Genomic DNA, 20,363 nt, shown 5'->3' on the forward strand with positions numbered 1-20,363 from the left:
TCTGATAAGGGTCTCATTTCCAAGATACATAAGCAACTGATTCAAATATAGGAATGGCAGTCTTTCCCCAATAGATAAGTAGGCAAAGGATATGAAAAAGTAATTCTGAAAAGAAGAGATCAAAGCTATCAACAGAAATATTTTTCAAATGCCTCAAATCAGTAATAATTAGAGAAAACCCAGACCTTCTGTCTCGCACACATTACAATGGCGTAGATGATAAAAATGGAAAATATTCATTGGCGGAAGGGCTTAGGGAAATCAGGCAAGCTGGTTACACTGTTGGCGGATCTGTGAATTGATCCAGCCATTCTAGAAAAAACAATTGGAAACCATACCCCCAAAGTCACTAAACTGTATATATCCTTTGATCTAATGATTCCACTACTAAGACTATCTCAAAGAGGGGAAAATGTCCTATATGTATAAAAAATATTTATACCACCTCTCTTTGTTGTGGCAAAATATGGGAAGCTAAGGGGTTGCTCATTAATTGGGGAACAACTGAATAAATAATGGTATATGAATGTAGTGGAATATTTTAGCACTATAAGAAATAATAAAATAGATGACTTCAGTCAAACATGGAAAAACTGGAATGAACTGATACAGAGTTAAGTGAGCAGAACTCAGAGAAAAATTTTATTATTACTACTACTACTACTATTATTATTGATTTAATTTATTTATTTTTGTGGAGCAATGAGGGTTAAGTGACTTGCCCAGGGTCACACAGCTAGTAACTGTCAAGTGTCTGAGGCTGGATTTGAATTCAGGTCCTCCTGAATCCAGGGCTGGTGCTTTATCCACTGCACCACCTAGCTACCCCCAATTTATTATTTTAAAATATATTTTATTAATATCTTTTGTTTTTAATTATTTACATTTGCCTCTCTATTCCTCCTCCTCTTCTTCCCAGAATTGTTTAATTCTTCTAACAAAAATTTTTTAAAAGATTACTAAAAGAAAACCTTCACCCCAAACCAATCAACATATCAAAATAATCTGACAATACATGCAATGCTCCATATCCATCAAACACCAACCTCTTCAGAGAAGCCAAGAGAGGTATCTGTGGGGCCAAGATTTTTCTTGATAATTTCACTAAATTGCATTTCAAATTAGTTATAATTAATGTTTAGCCAGCTCCCTTTAAAGCTAGAAATATTGTTGCTAAAAACAAAAAAGAAAAGAAACAAAAGAGGGTCATCAAAGCATTTTTTAAAAAGAGTGCACAGACGTGAACAAAAGGAAGAATGGAGAGAAACACAGATGAGCAAGACAGCTTTGCATAATTGTTTTTATTTTTTATAAATAAATTATTTCTTTCTATTATTATTTCTTTAATAGAAGTTTTTATTGTTCAATTTGAGGAGCAGTGGGAGGGAGGCATGATTAATACTTGCAAAAATTACAAAGTGACTGAATCTATTATACTTTTGGGTGGGGGCAATGAGGGTTAAGTGACTTGCCCAGGGTCACACAAATATTAAGTGTCAAGTGTCTGAGGCTTGATTTGAAGTCAGGTCCTCCTGAATCCAGGGCCAGTGCTTTATCCACTGCACCACCTGGCTGCCCCCTATTATACTTTTTAAAAGTAACTTGTATATAATAGAGATTAGCAGTTTCACATATAGTCCTCCTTTTCTCTGCTTTTTATATTGAACTCTTCTCTCTTTTTTGATGTTTTTATTTTTAAAATTTTTTTTTAATAAAATTATTTTATTATTTTCCAGTTACATGTAGAAATAATTTTTAACATTTGTTTATATAAGATTTCCAATTTCAAATTTTTCTCCCTCCCTACCCTCCCTCCACCCCTCCCCTAGACAGCGGCAATCTGATATAGGTTATATATATATAATAACATTAAACATATTTCTGCATTAGTCATGCTATAGGAGAAGGATCAGAGCACAAAGGAAAAACCTCAAATCAGAAAACCAACAGCATTTATTTTGATGTTTTTAAAAACAAATTAACAACAAAAACAATAATTTTTTTCTGATAAAAGCATTTTATTTTTTCCAGTTACATGTAAAAATAGTTCTCAACATTTGTTTATACAAGCTTTCCAATTTCAGATTTTTCTCTCTCCTTCCCCTCCCTTCCCCTTCCCTAGACAGCAGGTAATCTGATATAGGTTATAAAAAACAATAAATTTAAAAAATAATCAGTTTCATCTCCTTGACACTTAGAGTGTGCAAATGCCATTGTTAAACATCTCCCATGTAATCTAGTCCAGTTTAAGTTAATGTGCTTTTTTGTTGTTGTTGGGGTGACAGGCATGATCCATCAGATTGTAAACTCTTTGAGGGCAGAGACTGTCTTTCTTTTTTTCATATTTATCTCTCCAGTGTTTGGTACACTGCCTGACACACAGTAGGTGCTTAATGAATATTTATTCACTATTGACTCAGATTTTAGGAATTCCACAAATTTATTCTATTTCTTGTAGATTAACAATGAAATTATTAATCTACACAAAGGAAATTTGGCTATATCACATAGAAAGAGATTTCCACTTCAAAATGAATACAAAACATCTGAACATGTATGCTGAAAACAGGACACAATTGGTTGACAACTCTCTTCATTATCTCTGCTTTTGAGAGTAGGCCATTCTGAGCAGAACTCTCTTCATATTTCCTTCTTCCTGTTTCTTCCTCCCTCTTTGCACATAACCAGATCAATCGACAAGGTTTTGAGGTGTCAACTTTATGCCCAGAACTGACTTTGAAGAAGACACTTCCAGGAGGACTCTCATTATCTTCTTGGTATCTGTTTCAGGCCTGCACTGGTCACCAGACTCTACTGAACATAAATGTTCACAGAATTAATTCAGGATTGACATTTGGATGTCCTGCCTTGGGTAAAAAAGGAGAGGGTTTTCTCTCTCTTCACCATTCAACTTCTACTTCTCCCAAGGAAATAACAACCACCTGGCAAGTCTAGGTGGAGCAGATTCCTGAGAAATGATGATGAAGCCACTCTTGCCTGACCACCCAGCTCCATTAACCCTTGTTAACCCTGATCCTGAGAGAGGAGGGCCCGTTCCTAGTTCACTCCCAGAGAGTTGAGACAGTGTAAAAAGCAAAAGAGAGTGGGAAGCTGTAACAGGCTCAGAAAGGAGCTGTCCATAAGGAGGGTGGGGAGGGGCCAGTGGGTAAAGGAGAAAGGAGCTATTAACTAGAAAAGCTCCGTGAGGGAGGAGGACCCGAAGCAGGAGGAGGAGGGGCTCAGGAGGGTTGGAGTAAACTCTGCCAGTAACCATGGGTGGAGGGGCAGAAAGGACGTGGATGGGGGGGAGTAGAGAAGAGCTGCCACTGGAATTGTGCACCGAGCTGCTGGCTGACTCACAAGCCCTTTGTTAAAATCTGTTTAAAAAAAAAAAAAGGAACTGAGGGAATCTGAAGAGGACTGGAGGGCTACATACTTCCAAAAGTGCCTGCTGGGTGAGTACCAAGTGAATTCTTTCTTGAAGCTCACCTCCACCCCTCTTCTCACCCTACTATCAAGAGCAGAGATTCTCAGAATCATGGCTGTATTATGTAGAAACTGGAAGGGGCCTTAGAAATCATCCAGCCCAGCTTCTTCATTTTATGGAGGAGGAAACTGAGGCACAGATGGTGGAACTGGCTTTCCTAGAGACAGACATAGTTAAGAAGTATGACTAGGAGAGCTCCCACCTCAAGATTCCCAGTGAGCAACAAAGAAAATGGCTGGGGGCACAATTAATAGCATTCATTGTAAGTCAGTGCAGATATTGATGGCAGGAGTGACTTTGAGACCCCATATGCCAGAGGTTTCTTTGCTTCCCCACCTTAATAATAATTATTCAAGTTTGTATAGGGCAGTACGATTTGGAAAGCATCTTAGAGGCATTGTCTCATTGGATTGACCTTGTGAGGTCCATGCCCATTTAACAGAGGAGCAGGGGGGCAGCTAGGTGGCATAGTGGATAAGGCACTGGCCCTGGATTCAGGAGGACCTGAGTTCAAATCTGGTCTCAGATACCTTACTAGATCTGTGACCCTGGGCAAGTCACTTAACTCTCATTGCCTTGCAACCCCCCCCCCAAAAAAAAAAACAGAAGAGCAAACAGAAGCTCACAGAGATTAAGGGGTTTGCCCTTGGTCACCTACCTTTCAAGTGCCAGGGCTTAGCATAGTCCCTGACACATAGTAGGTGCTTAATAAATGTTTACTGATTCATTGATTGAAGTGTTGGAGGCAGGAATGGAACCCCCATCTTCCTGACTGGATCTTGCTGTCTCTCCAGCATTCAGCATGTCAGTGAATTTCCAGGTCTGTCCGTGGTTAGACAACTAAATGGTGGAGTGTTAGCCTTGGAGTCAGGAAGACTTGAGTTCAAATCTTGCCAGTGTGACTCTGAGCTAGTCACTTAACCTCATCTTCAAAATGGGGATAGTAGCACCTATCCTCCCAGCGTTCTGAGACTCAAATGAAGTAACACATATTATTAGGTCCTTCCCAAACCCTAGAGTGTTCTGTGCACGTTAATTATTATAGTGATGATAACTTGTGACATTGGTGTGTTGATTTCCTCTCATAGAAGCTCTAAAACCATCCATCAGAGACTGAGACAGGGAAGTCAAGACTTTCCTTGGGGTGTCTGTGTTCTCTGGGAGTGTTGGGGTCAGTTGATTCTGGGATCCTTTCCTCACCTTACAGAAGTGAAACCTGACACATATAATGCAGGAAGGAACCCCTGTGTTAAAATATGACCCAAAGGCTCTCATTAAATCGCACCACAATAAAATAGGTGGACTTCTACAAAGAAGAGCTTTGGGGGGAGGGGGCCTAAGGGGGGAGGGGAGACAAGAGAGGAGAGATGGTGATGCCGAAAAAGGACAGCAGTGTAACATTTTAAAAAACACCCAGAAGAGAGCAGAAGGACACTCAGCAGACAGAGATAAGCAGGATAGAGTTGGTGCCACGATGTTAAATGTTTTATGTACCTTAAAAAACCAGAAAACAAGCTGTACATAATAGTAACTCACAGTTTCATATTGAATCCTCTTTTTGTTTTGTTTTGTATAAGGATATGTTTTGTGTTTGTTGATTTTGGTCAAGCTTATAATTTTTAAACAAATATTTTAAATAATAGATTGTTCCCAGAAACCTTGGAATTTAGCTCATGATTCCCCCCTCCCTTTCTTCCCCCTCCCCTCCTTCCTTTCCCCTTACCCCTTTCTCCCCTTCCTTCCCCCCCCCCCCAAAGGATGTCAGCTGGAATTCATCAAGTTTTCAAGACTCACTTTTCAAACCCAAGAAAGCCAGCTTAATGTTCTAGCTTGATATATTGGGTCCATAAGGGTTATTAAGTGGTCTCCACCTAGAAAGTGAGGGTGTTGACCTGGTGTGGGGTGGGGTGGGGTGGTCTTTAAGGTCTAACATTCCATATGTCAAAATATGCCCAGCTTTCCTAAGGTTATAGCAATAGCTTTTTAGAAGAGTTGGTTTTCATTCTAGTAAAAATCCTATGACATCCCCTGCTTTGAGGTACCCATACCAGGTATAATAGGAAAAACCACCCCAGTCTTTTATTCAGAAACTGCTTCTGGACACTGTACAGCAGTTGCAGTTGCCGTATTTTCTGATGGTCTTTGCTCCCCCCTCCCCAAAAGGTTCATATTTGGAGGCTACGGAAACCACAAGATGTTCTTGCTGCTGCTTTCCATGCTGGAGCTGGGCTGGGCAGCACCAAAGGCAATGGCAACTGTTTTACAAGTTGCCCAGCTTGGTCCCTGGGAGGACAACGTCAGTTTTTCTAGCTTATCTTGTGAGGAGTTGAATAAGACAACAGCAGCCACCTTGTTTCTAGTGAACAGAAGCCTTGAAAGTTTCCCTCCCTGTCTGCCAAGGACACTACAGAGCTTAGACCTGAGCAGCAACCAGCTCAAGGAACTGAGAGATCAGGACCTGAGGGACCTCTCCAGTCTTCAAGTTCTTATCCTGAGGAACAACCTGATCCAAGAGTTTCACTGGGGGGAAACTCCAGGAGTCTTTGAGAGCCTTGAAACTCTGGACCTTAGCTACAACAAGCTCTCATCCATGCCCAGCTGCCAAACTATGATGTTGCAGAACCTGACATGGCTCTCACTTGTGGGAAATCCTATTCTGGAAATCCAACCTGGGACATTCTCCTGCTTTCCATCCCTGCGTTTCCTTAACCTGTCTGCTACCCTGTTGGGGAAAAATGACCAAGAAGGAATTAAAGAGTCAGCCTTTGCTCAAAGAATAATAAACCACGTTGGAAAAAAGACACCTATGTATACCATGGAAATATTGGATCTGAGCGGAACTTTTCTTCCAGAAAGTAAGTCTGAGGACTTTTATGGGAATGGGACTGGGACTGGGATTTAAATAATAATCATCATTGTGGGGAATTTCTGGTATATGAAAACCCTTTTTACTGATGCTACTCATCTGCAACTTGGGTAAATTTGGGGAGCATTGAGAAGTGAAATGACTTTGTCCATGTCCAAATGGCTAGTGTATGTCCAAGGAAGAACTTTAACTTGGAGTCTTTTAGACTCCAAGGCCAGCACTTTTCCCATCATGACACTGTGATGCTCAGTCAAGGAAGATGTAAATACAGAAGTATACACACACACACACACACACACACACACGCTCACATACACACTAGAGATAGATATATCATGTGTTTGGTTATATGTATATATGTAAGTGTATAGATATATGCTATATATATAAATATATATTTCTATATAGTATATGTGCATATTATACATATACACAAATATATGTATATATAGTACATATATAAGTATACACATATTTATATATTTATAATTATATTTGTTATATGTTTATATATACTCACACATATATGCATACACATGAATATGTATACACACACACGCTCACACACACACTAGAGATAGATAGATCATGTGTTTGGTTATATGTATATATGTGAGTGTATAGATATATGCTATATATAAATATATATTTCTATATAGTATATGTGCATATTATACATATACACAAATATATGTATCTATAGTACATATATAAGTATACACATATTTATATATTTATAATTATATTGGTTATATGTTTATATATACTCACACATATATGCATACACATGAATATGTATACACACACACACACACACACACACACTTTTCTATTCATATCTTCCCTGCTTGAGAGCCGGCAAGGTCAGAGTGGCATCATGGGGAGAGGGCTGGCCTAGGAGTCAGGAAGATTCCATATGTGTGTGTGTGTGTGCACACACACATATACATATACATACACACATGGATACATGGATATGTGAACATAAAAGTATATTTGGGGAGGGGCTGTCACAAGGGGATGAAGAGGAAAGCCTAGGACAAAATTGATTCTTTGCTGAATAATAGCACCCGATGTAGTCCTGGGAATATACATAGTCATTGCTTGAAATTTAGTAGGTACTCAGGAAATAATTATTCAGTGATGGACTTGGATAGACTCAGTACTAGGTTTGTATATTCTAGGTTGGTCCCTGGGAGAACAACCACTGGGGGAGGGGGTGCCAGTGCTTTTCTGTACTTCCTTGTTTAGTAGGTCTAGTGAAGGCAGAATGCTGGACTTGGAATCAGGAAGACTCGGGCTCAAATATCTCCCTAGACATTTACGAACTGTCTGACGATAAATCACTTAACTTTTCTCTGCCTCAGATTTTCTCATCTGTTAAATGGAGGTAATTGTGCCCTGCAGGGTCCTTGGGGCTACAAGGTAGTGCAGTGCATAGAGCACCAGGCCTGGAGTCAGGAAGACCTGAGTTCAGCGCCTCAGACACTTCCTAGCTGGGTGCTGGGCAAATCATTTAATCCTGTTTGCCTCAGTTTCCTCATCTATAAAATGAGCTAGAGAAGAAAATGATAAACTACTTTAGTGTCTTTGCCAAGAAAACCCCAAATGGGGTCACGGAGAGCTGGACACAACAATAACAACACAGGGCTCTTATGAGTGCTAAAAGAAATAACATAAAATATTTTGCAAACCCTAAGGCATGACCTAAGTGGCCATTCTTGTTGTTTCCATTTTTGACACAAATTCATCTCAAGGAGAGCAGATTTTTTTTCCACAATAATTCCCACTTAGGATGAGCAAAATAATTTAGAAAATGGAGTTAGGACTCAGAAAGCAAAGCTTTTGGTTTTGTAGGGAAAACAGGAAATAAAATCAATCAAAAGGTAAGGAAAAGCAACTCGCCTAACCAGAATCTTTGCTCTTCCCCATTCCTTTATCCCCATGAGTTACCGCATTGTATTTCATATCTGCACATTATTAGCTACTTGAGAGAACTGTGAGGAGTTTGATTTTTCCTTAGTTTGTCCTTTATGGATGAGGTAAGTTAAGTATAGGAGGTCAGGAGGTCTAAGTTTTAGTCCTGACTTTTCTTTATTAGCAGAGTTACATTAAACAAGTAACCTTTTTGAATCTCAGTTTCATCTGAAGTGAAATGGGGCTGGATGGTGGAATCAGAGAGAAAGGCTTTGAATTCTCGCATTGCTACTTATGGTAGGTAGACTTTGGACAAGTCACTTGACCTCAATTTCATCTGTAGAATGAAGGGGTTTGGACTGGAAAGCCTCTGTATCCCTTTCAGCTTTAGGTCTATGATGAGCCTATTATTTTGATAATGATATTGGATTAGATTCCAATTCTATGAATCAATGAGATGGGATAGTCTTTAATTTCTGGAATGTAGTCCTTCTCACATGCCATATTTTCCAGTTGAGATTCTATACTAATCACTGACTAGTGAATCTAAAATGTAGTCTTTTGATTTTTGCTTTAAAGTTCTGATTAGCTCCCACATTCACGAAATTATACCATGTGTAAATGTATTGTTGTTGTTTTTGATGAAACTAACTCCCTTTTAGCACCTTTTTCCTTTTGTTTCCCTTCGTATGGTCAGTAAAAAAGTTTTCCCTCTGTGTTTCAGTCCAGCTAGGATGGATCAGGGATTTACCAAACCTCAGGTATCTCTACCTTAAGAAGATGGCAAGACTGAAAAGCCTTGATGGGGAAATATTTAAGGCCACACCTAACCTGAGAGTACTGGATTGTCAAGACTCTCAAGCACTGAGTTTTGTTAAAACAGAAATATTTAAAGATACTCCTCAATTGCAGTCTCTCCTACTCCAAAAGTAAGTGTTTCCTGAAGTGCTCTCAGCTCAATATACTTAGTGTTTGTGCATCTGCGCTCATGAAGTCCTGCACTAATGATTCATGCCAAGTTATTTTTATGGACACATAAGTTTCTCAGGTTATCATGGCATCTGCAAAAAGGAGTGAAAAAATTAACTTCTCCTGTCCACTCTTGAGACCTTTTCATTTTAAAAGAACCTGGAGAGACATTAACTCAAAAGACAAAATCACTATTGGGGGGAGGAATATCAGACACCTGAATTGGTGAGATTATTTGTGGGCAGGAGAGTCTTCAGAGGTCCCACGGATTATGCCAAATAGGCAGTTGCCTCAGTGTGCAGTTAACCAAATCCAGAATAGCTCCCACACTGTGACAACCCTTTATCCAGACAGGCCACACTGGGAATATTCTATCAAAGTCAATCCAAGCTATCGATCTTTGTTGTTAACACAACCAGGCTAAAGGCACAGATACATGTGCAACAGCTTGAATCCCAAATCTTTAGCCTTGGCTTACATAAAGATTTCTTTTGAGGTTTATCTTAACTTCTGACAGCAAAGCTTTCAGGGTCATTGTTGGGTTTTGACTCCAAGTTCTCTCCTTTTTGTGAATGCCACAATAACCTGAGATACTGGTGTGTCAGAAATAGCAGGGCAGGGTAAGGTTTCCAGTTTTTCTGGATGAGATTGTATAGTTTTGGTGGAATTACTGTGTAATGAGTGGGAGTATTGGTGCAAAACCTTGCAGTGCCTGGTACCACACTTAAGAACACCACATCCATGATGACTAAGTAAGGAGTAGTTTGGGGAGGGAAAATGAAAGTATGGGAAATTCATAGGCCAGAAACTATGAAAAACTAGCAGCAGAACACATGCCAACGGGGAAGAGAAGGGGGGAAGGGGCCATGAATCTGAGGAAGGGTAAAAAGGAATGGCCAGGATCAGGGCTGTATAATTGTATATAGAGGAAGAGACTACTGAACCAAACTTTCCTTTCCCTTCTGAAAAAAAAAAAAAAGGCTCCCATGCTTCCCAGTCAAAATGCCCAGTATTATAGTAATTATAGTAACTTGTTTGTGTGTGTTGGTATGTATGGTCTTCTGGAGGCTCATTAGCTATTACTTGGTAGGGGCAACGCAGTAACCTGTTAGCATATGCTGCCATTAGCTAACCAGCCAGTTCCAGAATCCTGAGGGAACTTCAAAACTAAGAACAGAGATTCTTGCGGTTTTTCTGCTACTTTGTTGTATGGGTGAGATGCATTTCACAGTACAGGCAGTCCCTCCACTGATGCAGGTCACAGCCTCTGTATGACTGTTCACTGTTTCCAAAGGAAGAAACCCAATGTACTACAGGCCTTTCCCTGGTTCTTTTTCCATTTCAGGAGTGTCAGTACATGAGGCAGCAGGAATAGACTTGAAGTCAGGATTATCGAAATTCAAGTTTCTCCTTTGACTCTTAGCTCCAGGGTCCCCAGAGAGTCACTTGACCTTCATGTGCCTCGGGCCATGTACTGGGACTGAGCCATGAAATCACAGATGTGTAGATGGAAGGAGTTCCTACACTTGTGATTCCCCACAGTGCCCTTGATCAACCCCTCCATTCTTCCAAACCTGTGCAACATTTAAGCTGTCCATTTCTTGTCACATATTTTTGTGACATTATTTACCCCATCCCTCATTTTCTGGTCATACATGTCTTTAATAATATCTTTTATGCCTGTTCTCAAACACATAATTGTAAGTAACTTGCTTCAGCCTACATATGTACACCATTTTCCCACTGACTTGTAGGCTGCTTGAAATTTTATTTCTCCTGAGATAAGGCATTCTGTTATTGGGAGTCATCTCTCATTCCAGGGAGAATATTGGTGTTAAAAGGAGGGCTTCCATTGTACACAGTAGTTGGTGAAAACTGAAAGCACCATACAGTTTTTCCAAATGTGATCTAGCCTGATCCAGTTCTTTTTTTTTTTCTTTTCTTTTTGCAGGGCAATGAGGGTTAAGTGACTTGCCCAGGGTCACACAGCTAGTAAGTGTCAAGTGTCTGAGGCTGGATTTGAACTCAGGTCCTCCTGAATCCAAGGCCAGTGCTTTATCCACTGCGCCACCTAGCTGCCCCTAGCCCGATCCAGTTCTAATAAATTCCAGGCCTAATTGGCCATTTGTAGCACCTCTTATAGTTGTACATATTAATGCATTATTTTATTGGGCTTCCTATCCTAATGCAGGTCAATAAGCATTTTTTCATCCACTTTGTTTTTAACACTAAATTCAGTGTACTTTCTACCAGTTGTTTCCATTTTGATGTGTAGGAAGGATGGAACTGGTTATATTTTGCATAGGGAGCAAGACTAGTTTTGTTATCAACCAGAGAAAAGCAGAAAGGCAGTGAGGCATCATTTAGGGAACTGGAGGGGGGAAATACTCTGAAAAGAAGGTGTTGAATAAAGATTTTATAATTTTGCTTAGGTCTCGTCTTGGCCAGACATACCCTAAACCTTGGCTAAGAATTGTGAGACTGTTGGGAGAATCAATTTGAAACTGAGGCAGATGGGTGGTTCTGGTCCTGGAGTCAGGAAGAACTGAGTTAGTGCTGGGCCTAGCATCAGGAAAACCAGAGTTAAAATCCTGCGTCAAATACTTACTATCTATGTAACCCTGGGCAAGTCACTAAACTTCTATCTGCTTAGTTTCCTCAATTCTAAAGTGGGAATAATAATAGCACCTACTTCACAGGACTAAGGATCAAATGAGATATTTGTGCCTGGTAGGCGCTAATAAATGCTTGTTCCCTTTCCTCCTCTTCTCCAAATATATTGACAAGACATTTGATAAATAGATTAGAGACCTTGTTTACTTATTCTTCCTTACTGAAAATGAGAAGGATTTTCAGTAGGAAGAGCATGCTTTGAGTCAAAACAAGTAGATGATTGATTCTTTTCCTTAAGAAAAAAAAAATGCGGGATAGCTAGGTAGCACAGTGGATAAGGTACCAGCCCTGGATTCAGGAGGACCTGAGTTCAAATGTGGCCTTAGACACTTGACACTTACTAGCTGTGTGAACCTGGCCAAGTCACTTAACCCTCATTGACCTGCCCCCCCCAAAAAAAAAGAAAGAAAAAGAAAAAAATGCATGTTGCTAGTCAGTAAAATGTATGGTATTTTGTACATAGGAAGCACTAAATAAAGACTTATTAAAATGAACTGGATTGAATTGGTTGGACTATCAGCAGAGTTCCCATTTATCCACATTATTTTAAGCAGCTTCACCAAATGTAGGAGAAAACCGCTGTTGGAACTTCCAAGTTGATAAGCAGTCATCACAAGGCTATGGCTCTTTGGGGCAATTGTCCTGGGAATGAATTTTGTTGAAAGAGTATGGCTGGGTATTCTATGATCAGATTTGGATCTAAAAGACACCTTTAAGGTCCTCCTCGTATTAAAGATGAGAAAACTGAGATCTTCAGATCACAGAAGTACTAGTGAGTGGCAGAATTGGGATTTAAACCTGGGTCTTCTAACCCAGATCCTGCCTGCTCCCATTGATGCCTTGTCAACTTGAACAATGAACTCATTTTTCACGAATGTTCTGTTCCAAGATAATCATAGGATTTAGAGCTCAAAGGGATTTCAAAGCTCACCCAACTCATCTGACCCCTTTGCCACTGAGAAAATTGAGGCGGAGAAGAGGTTAAGAGACTCGTCCAAGGGGCGGCTAGATGGCACAGTGGATAGAGCACCGGCCTTGGAGTCAGGAGGACCTGAGTTCAAATCCGGCCTCAGACACTTAACACTTACTAGCTGTGTGACCCTGGGCAAGTCATTTAACCCCAATTGCCTCACCAAAAAAAAAAAAAAACCAACAAAAAAGAGACTTGTCCAAGGTCATAGGTGACCTAGACAAAGCTGAGATTTAAAATCAGGTTCTTTGATTCCAAATCCAGTGTACTTTATAAAGCATTACCCTGCTTTTAATCCTAACTTACAGCAGTTTTCCAGTTGATACTAAAAAACAAACAAACCCTAAGGTTCAAATGATGACAATCATCCCATTAATGTCAGAGGAAAAGTAGGTGAACTCTTCTAGTTTCATATTACACCCCCACCCCCACCCCAAGGTGGAGGTTGCATTTTTGTAACATTTTTCCTTTTAACACTGTCCTATAAGCTCAATTTGATATGATTAGCACATACAAGAATGTTGGAGTGAGATGATGTAATTTACCCTGGAGTTGTGTCTAACACCAACCTGGGGATTTCCTTGTCTGCAAGCATACTATTTCCAAAGGGCTCTACAAGGTGTGTGGAGGGGAAGATCCTTTAGAGCATTTAAACAATAAAAACAAAACCCCAGAGACTAAGTGAGTGAGGCTAAGGATACTTTGAGAAGTCAATATGAAACCACTTTCATAGCAGACTGATAGTAACAAGCTAATTTTGAGTGAAAGAACATCAAAAATTAGACCAAGATTAAGTCATGGGCAGAGTTCTCTCTTTTCCACTTGCTGAATAAATTACTACAGATCTTGAGGTTTTCTCTGGAGTAATTGGGAAATGTGCTTGTCACTCTACAAAGTAAAAATTAATGCAACTAGGGATAGCTCCTAACATCAGGCAAGGCAGAACACCTAATTCCTCCACTCTACATTTTTGCCATCACACACACACACTCTCTCTCTCTCTCACACACACACACACACACACACACACACACTCTGTGTGTGCAATTGGTAGGATGACTGACCCTAAGAAAGGGTTAAAAAAGAAAAGGATAGTAAGGCTAACTACTGTTAGTCTGGAGTAACATTTCCAAAATAACAATGAAATGTCAGAGTATTGGAGGCTATCACCTGGGATAGTGTTAGGTTCTTAGTCGTTCATTATGAGTTTTGTTAACCACAACTCTGAGTGCTCATTCCTTAATAAATTGTGCTTTATTATTCTTTTTTTTTTTGCGGGGTGGGGGGAGGGAGACAGAGCAATGAGGGTTAAGTGACTTCTCCAGGGTCACACAGCTAATAAGTGTCAAGTGTCTGAGGCCAGATTTAAACTCAGGTCCTCCTGCCTCCAGGACCAGTGCTTTATCCATTGCACCACCTAGCTACCCCATACTTTATTATTCTTAAAGTGCTTTTCAAAGATCTCATTTGATTCTCCCCAGAAGCATCCGAGGTAAGTGCTGGTATTTGGCAAAAGTAAAAAGGAGGACAAAAAGGGCCTAAGTGGCTTGAGGATCATAGCTGGTTGATGTTGGAAGTGGGCCAGGATCCAAGTCTCTTGCTACTAATACAATTAATTTTCTGCTATTACCATTGTAATGATACCCACAATAATATAACTATGTGACATAATTTATGCCTAGCCCGACTCTCTATAATCCTTTACTTTTTGTACTTCAGCTGCAACTTGAGTTCCTTCCAACCATGGACTCTGGATTCCTCCCAGGTCATTTTCATCAACCTCCATGGCAACCCTTTAGCTTGTAGCTGTGAATTGTCTTGGCTCCTCTCTAACACAGAGAAAATGGTCCTAAGCAGGTAAGCGGCTCCACTATTTCACTGGAAAAAAGGACTTTGTTTTAGAGGGAAGGCTGACTCTCCCTTTACACAAATTATCTCTCTCTCCCATGGTTATTGCTACGTTATGCTCTATTTTTGCTGTTTCACCTAGGATTTTAGTGTTTAATAAACAGCATATAAGAATTTTGATTATTTCTCTAGAGTAAGGCATCAAGAAGGTCAGATATTAGTGCCCCATTATGATGAGAAAGTAGGACTCTCCGACTTCTCACAGCATTATCAATATATCCTCATCAAACTTAGAGCCCATATAATCCTTCAGTGTCTATGTTAAATGATTTTGTTCTGATGGACATGCCTTTATTAGGATGATTTCTCAACTGTCCCAAACCCTGGCACTGCTTAACCCACAAACACAAATACTATGATTTCTTGCAACAATTTGAGATTACTGAATTGACATATAGGACACCCAAATTGCATAATAAGCTTAATCACCATTGGGTTTTGCCAAGAAATTCTGAGATAGAGGCATGCAAAGGTTAGAATAAAAAAGTAGCTAAAAAGCCTAATTTAAGTACGAATAATTTTACAAAGGGCTTCATTCACTACTTGAAAGATCTGGAATTTTTTGATAGCTCTTCAACCTCTCAATCCACAAGCATTTATTAAGCACTACATAAGAGAGGCACTATTAAAGGGTGGAAATACAAAACCAAAAATCTAAGCCCCTTCTCTCAAGTAGCTTACATTCAATCAGGTGAGACACGTACAAATCTAAGTATATACACAATATATGTAAAATAAGTACAAAGTAAAAAAGGAAGGGTTTCTTGATGATCTGGTAAATGGGAAAAGTATAATTTCATGGATGGTCTTCAAGAGTTACCCCCAAAAATCTATCACCTTGTGGCCATCCCAGTGATGAATCCTTCTGAACTTTGAACAAGAGTCCCATCACTTATCCCACACTGAAGGCCACTCCAATTTTGTAGGACTTTCCAGGACTTACACTTTATGGCACAACCTTTATAAACCTGGGTCACTTCCATATCTCAATGATGATTCATAAGAGTGGGACTTCAGGGGAGGACAGAACTTAATCATACAATAAAAAGGGCTCTTAGAAACTCTCTGCTCATAACATTCCCTCCCTCATGATGTTACGTTCACTTAATGATTTGTTCATCAGCTCCTGGAAAATGGATGATAAAGTAATCAAAACTAAGAAGTTCTAATTCATAGTTCTTGTAAAGGTCAGGTGAGGGAAGTTGATATTTCTTGTAATAAAGTTGAACTTTTGCTTCTTCATCTTGCCTTTACTCCTACAATTGCCAGGCAAGTTAAAAGTTAAGTTTATAGGTGTTGGTTGTCTTTCAAGCATGTTGCTCAGGACTATCCCTCTCCATAACTGTGCAGTAGGGGAAGTTTATTGGCCTTCAACTCCCTTCTCTTTATTAGCCCCTATTAAGCCTTCAAGGAATCCATACTAGCTCCTGGATACTCAAAGGACTATTGCTCCACTTCCATCCCCAGAATAGCCTTATCTCCCAGGCAGCACCTCATTATTTGACCTTCCTCCATTTACTACATACTCCCCTAACAAAGTTTACTGCTCCTATAATCTACCATTGCTCCAAAGCTTATTGGATAAACAAATTTATTTAAGGTATTTATGGCCAATAATAGCTTAGTACAGGTTTCTCTTCATAGTAACATTTGATTTCAGTGGCCCTATACCCAAAGGAATGACTAATGTAGGAATCTGAGACCTTTTGGCAGGGCTCAGGATTGGGTATGTAGAGACCCCTTTAGGGCTCCTTACACCATACCAAAGCCACCTGTTTAGTGCATCTATCAGCCAAATATCTAGCTAACACTGATGTCAAGTATTCTCTAACTGGTTTGCCTCACCCTCCTAGGTCCAACGACACCATTTGTATTCCAGCTGGAGACCCCAACAGTACATCGTTTTTGTCTTCTCTTTCCCTCTCCCAGCTATACAGCAAGTGTCGTTCTAAAAGAAACACAGCCTTCTTAATATCAAACCCTCCTTCCCTGGAAAGCAAAGCTATTAATTCCTCTAACAAACTATTAAATGGATCAAACCAACCAGTGACAACACTGGCTTCTCCCAGTTTCCACAAAACAGAACCCACAGCATTTCCTGCTTTAGAGACACCAAACATTACCAAGGAAAATTCCTTCCTGAGCAAGGAAGCTACCTTAAATACACTGAAACTTCCTCTGCCCACCCAAAGTATTGGAAGGTTAACAATCATCCCTACCACGATCCCTATGGTAGGTCCTGGTGACCTGACCATTCCACCCAGAGCTGGAAGAACAGTTCCGACAAAACTAAGGGAAGAAAATGCTATTAGGAAAAACTTCTTTAATCGATCTACTATTGGACCAGGTATCTCAGTAAATACTTCAGGCTCTACCCCATCACCTAGAAAGCATCCCAGGATTCCCTCTCTTCCACACATGGTAACAACTCAGACCAATCAAAGGGCAAGGATCACCACTGAGGGACATCAGTCAAGTGCTTCAGTTGTAGGGATTCCAATCTACATGTTGGACGACTACAGTGAGGAGGAGGGGGAGGAGGCAGAGAATAGGAAGGATGTGGTTAAGCAAGATATCCTCTGTGATTATCACCCTTGTAAGCATCTCCAAACTCCATGTGATATACTACAGAAATCATCACGGTGCCGATGCCCTGGCCTCAGTGGAGAAGACACCATCCCAGACCCACCAAAACTCCAGGAGGTATCCGAGACCACTGATACATCCACACTCATCCACTGGTGTGCACCCAATTCAGTGGTGCGCATGTATCAGTTAATCTACCACCCTCAAGACAGGGAAGAGAAACAGACAGTTCTGAAAGAGATCTATGCCATAGCCAGGGAGCACCCCTTACATGGCCTCTCACCAAGTACAACGTACAACGTGTGTGTGTTGGCATCTAACAAAGCAGGTGTGAGTCTAACCAGAACAAGTGAATGGAGAAAAGCATGTACCACCTTTACAACAAAGCCAAGTTTCTTCTTCATTTTTGCAGGTCTGTGCAGCACAAGTGGACTACTTCTACTTAGCACCTTTGTACTGTCTGTATGTCTTTATAAGAAGTGCAAAACAAGACATGCAGAACGATATGACACACATCTTGTCTCCTACAAAAACCCTGCATTTGACTATCCATTAAAACTTCAGACTTTTAATTAGTCTTTAAGAGAAATAACAAGAAGGCCTTTGCCTAAAGGCTCAGTCTAGGCAACTGGCAACCTTTGATCAAGTTAGGTCAAGGGAGAACAGAGGAGATTGATGGCCTCTAAGGTCCCTGTTGGTAATAAATTTGTGATCCTCTGATTTGTCACTATGAACACTATTGACTTCTGCTTCCAGAGTGCTAAAGAATGTGAGCATGTTTCCAAAGCTTCCTTTCTGACTACTCCACTCCAGGGAATAGGTAGACTATGGGGGGAAGTAGTTTTATGTGTAACATTAGATCACTTCCAGAGCTCCCCAAATACTTGCAGGTCACCTTATACTTCAAGAATCCATAAATTCATTGTTTATAGGCACTTCTTTCAATGATGTCTAGATTACAAGAACTGACAATCATATAGTACTTGGAAAGGTCTTTTATAGGCATTATCTCCTTTAAGCCTCTCAACAATCATGTGAATTAAGTACTGTAGCTTTTTGTAGATAGGTTTTTGAGGCTTGTTATAGCAAATAATCTTTACCCTATTGCCAAATGGTTGATGGATCTTCTCCAAACTCGGCTACATTCTTAGACAACATACTGTGTTTCCATCTTGAATCTTTCCATACTGTCTTGAGTACTAGGTATAGTAATTTAGTTCAATTCAACATTTATTGGCTATCTGCTATATGCAATTTGATGTGCTATCTGGTAAAGCCTCTGAATATTTCAAAGACTGGTGCCACCTCAACATTTAATAGAAACACGTAAAATGAAGTCCTAATGTGAGCAAAAGATTTTCACATTGTAGCCTTGCCTTCTTTAAGCATCAAGTCCAGGTAAGATATAATTGATGACATGACACTGGGCAAGGAATTTGTCCAAGGATTTCAGTGGATTCTTCCCCTGAAGGTTGGAATGTATGGATATCAGTATAGACAGAGTTTCTGGCTACATTAGCTGGGGGTAAACAGGATTCCTGGTGTATCAAGTTTCACTTCCACAGCTAAAATATCCTACTTTCAAAAAACAAAACACCAGGACCAACCACTTTCCCGAGACACAAGGAACTTGTCTCTTCTGTTCTTAAATAACTGGGAAAAGCAACAACTACTCCTATAATCTTCAGCCTGTAAGATTCTAAAAAGATCTAACCTACTAGTGAAAAAAGGAAACAAGAATACCTTTTGGAGTTTCAGTGTATTAAACATGGACAAAATGAACTCTTAAGTATACCTGTAGATAAAGACAATTCCCCTTCTGGTCTTACAAACCGCGTGGTTTTGATTTATTATTAACGTTTCTCATTTTCACAAAAGTATGGGAATAAGTAAATACTGTATGAAGCCTTAATGGTGGCCATAATTTCTGAGTTTGGTTTATTGCCTTAGGATTTATTTGCATAGAAAAAAAATTTTCTTCAAACTGCTATAATCACATTTGTAAAATGAAAGAATCAATGCTATAATACACTTTCATAGCAAACAGCTGAATTATAAGGTCTTTTTATAGATATAAAAGTTTTAAAGAGCTAAATGAAGACCTAAGATAATCTGAAGACTGGGACTCAAGTTACATAGGCAATACAGTAAATGATCTTAAGATATTTTACAAATTGGTCCAAACCCTCTCCCCAATATATAATCAAAACATATACATATACCATCTGTGCTTAGACTAATAAATAGTCCTCTCACACATCCCACGTTGTGTAGATGATCACCTATTTAAAAAAATACCCAGGCAAGGTAATGTACATGGTATATAAGCAGAGGGAATGAAAACAAGAGAAGGTCTGCCTCTCAAACCTAACCCTAACCCTCTGCTACCTTACATTTTAGCTCTATAGTTCTATAATTGAATTAGATTTAAAATCAACCAAAATTTAGCAGTACAGCACAAAGTCATGTTAATATTTATGGTCTAAGGGTTCAGTTGTGTTCCACGTTGGGCCAGATCAGCTAAAGGTCAGTCAGAAACTCTGGGAAGTGAGGAGCTAATAAATATCAGAAGTGAACATTACCTACAGCAATAAGCAGCATATTGAGTATATAAAATCTTTTTTATATCAATATATAACCTTGTAATACTGTATAATTTGTGTTAGTGTTCCCCTTCCTAATACCTTCCATCTAAAGTCAACTTATTGCAGTGCTTCCAAATTGTTCCTTTTTCTGGATAACTACAACTTTTTCAGGACCTCTTCAGTATGTAAACCTAGTTAGAAAAACTCAGTACTCCTAGTCTGAAGCTAGAATGATGAGAGATCATCTATGTAGTTCTACTGTCAAAAGTCCAAGTTTATGTTCTTTTCCTTTGGAAGTCTGGATTTATGTAAGTTTTTGTTTTGTTTTTTAAGGTAAGGAAGAACTATAGAGAAGGTAATAATAAAATTTGGCTCTACATAAAGAACAAACCTTTAAAAAAA

The 20,363-nt window shown here is 39.6% G+C and overlaps 1 protein-coding gene across 1 annotated transcript; it reads left to right on the top strand.

Annotated features, from left to right (window-relative positions):
• Positions 1 to 3,321: 3,321 nt before the first annotated feature.
• On the top strand, positions 3,322 to 19,185 carry LRRN4 (leucine rich repeat neuronal 4). The gene is made up of 5 exons (XM_043987983.1): positions 3,322 to 3,455; positions 5,651 to 6,342; positions 8,995 to 9,199; positions 14,602 to 14,739; positions 16,644 to 19,185. The coding sequence occupies exons 2-5, from the start codon at positions 5,682 to 5,684 to the stop codon at positions 17,950 to 17,952; spliced, it is 2,313 nt and encodes a 770-aa protein (XP_043843918.1). The 5' UTR covers positions 3,322 to 3,455; positions 5,651 to 5,681; the 3' UTR covers positions 17,953 to 19,185.
• The last annotated feature ends 1,178 nt before the right edge of the window (positions 19,186 to 20,363 follow it).

Source organism: Dromiciops gliroides, chromosome 2 (genome assembly GCF_019393635.1).
Source record: "Dromiciops gliroides isolate mDroGli1 chromosome 2, mDroGli1.pri, whole genome shotgun sequence".
Lineage (NCBI taxonomy): Eukaryota > Metazoa > Chordata > Mammalia > Microbiotheria > Microbiotheriidae > Dromiciops > Dromiciops gliroides.

Excerpts from the sequence above, each read along its gene's own strand:
- LRRN4 (XM_043987983.1), top strand. The coding sequence starts at position 5,682 with ATGTTCTTGCTGCTGCTTTCCATGCTGGAGCTGGGCTGGGCAGCACCA. Across the intron at positions 6,343-8,994 it reads CGGAACTTTTCTTCCAGAAA|TCCAGCTAGGATGGATCAGG; the intron begins GTAAGTCTGAGG and ends TCTGTGTTTCAG. Across the intron at positions 14,740-16,643 it reads GAGAAAATGGTCCTAAGCAG|GTCCAACGACACCATTTGTA; the intron begins GTAAGCGGCTCC and ends TCACCCTCCTAG.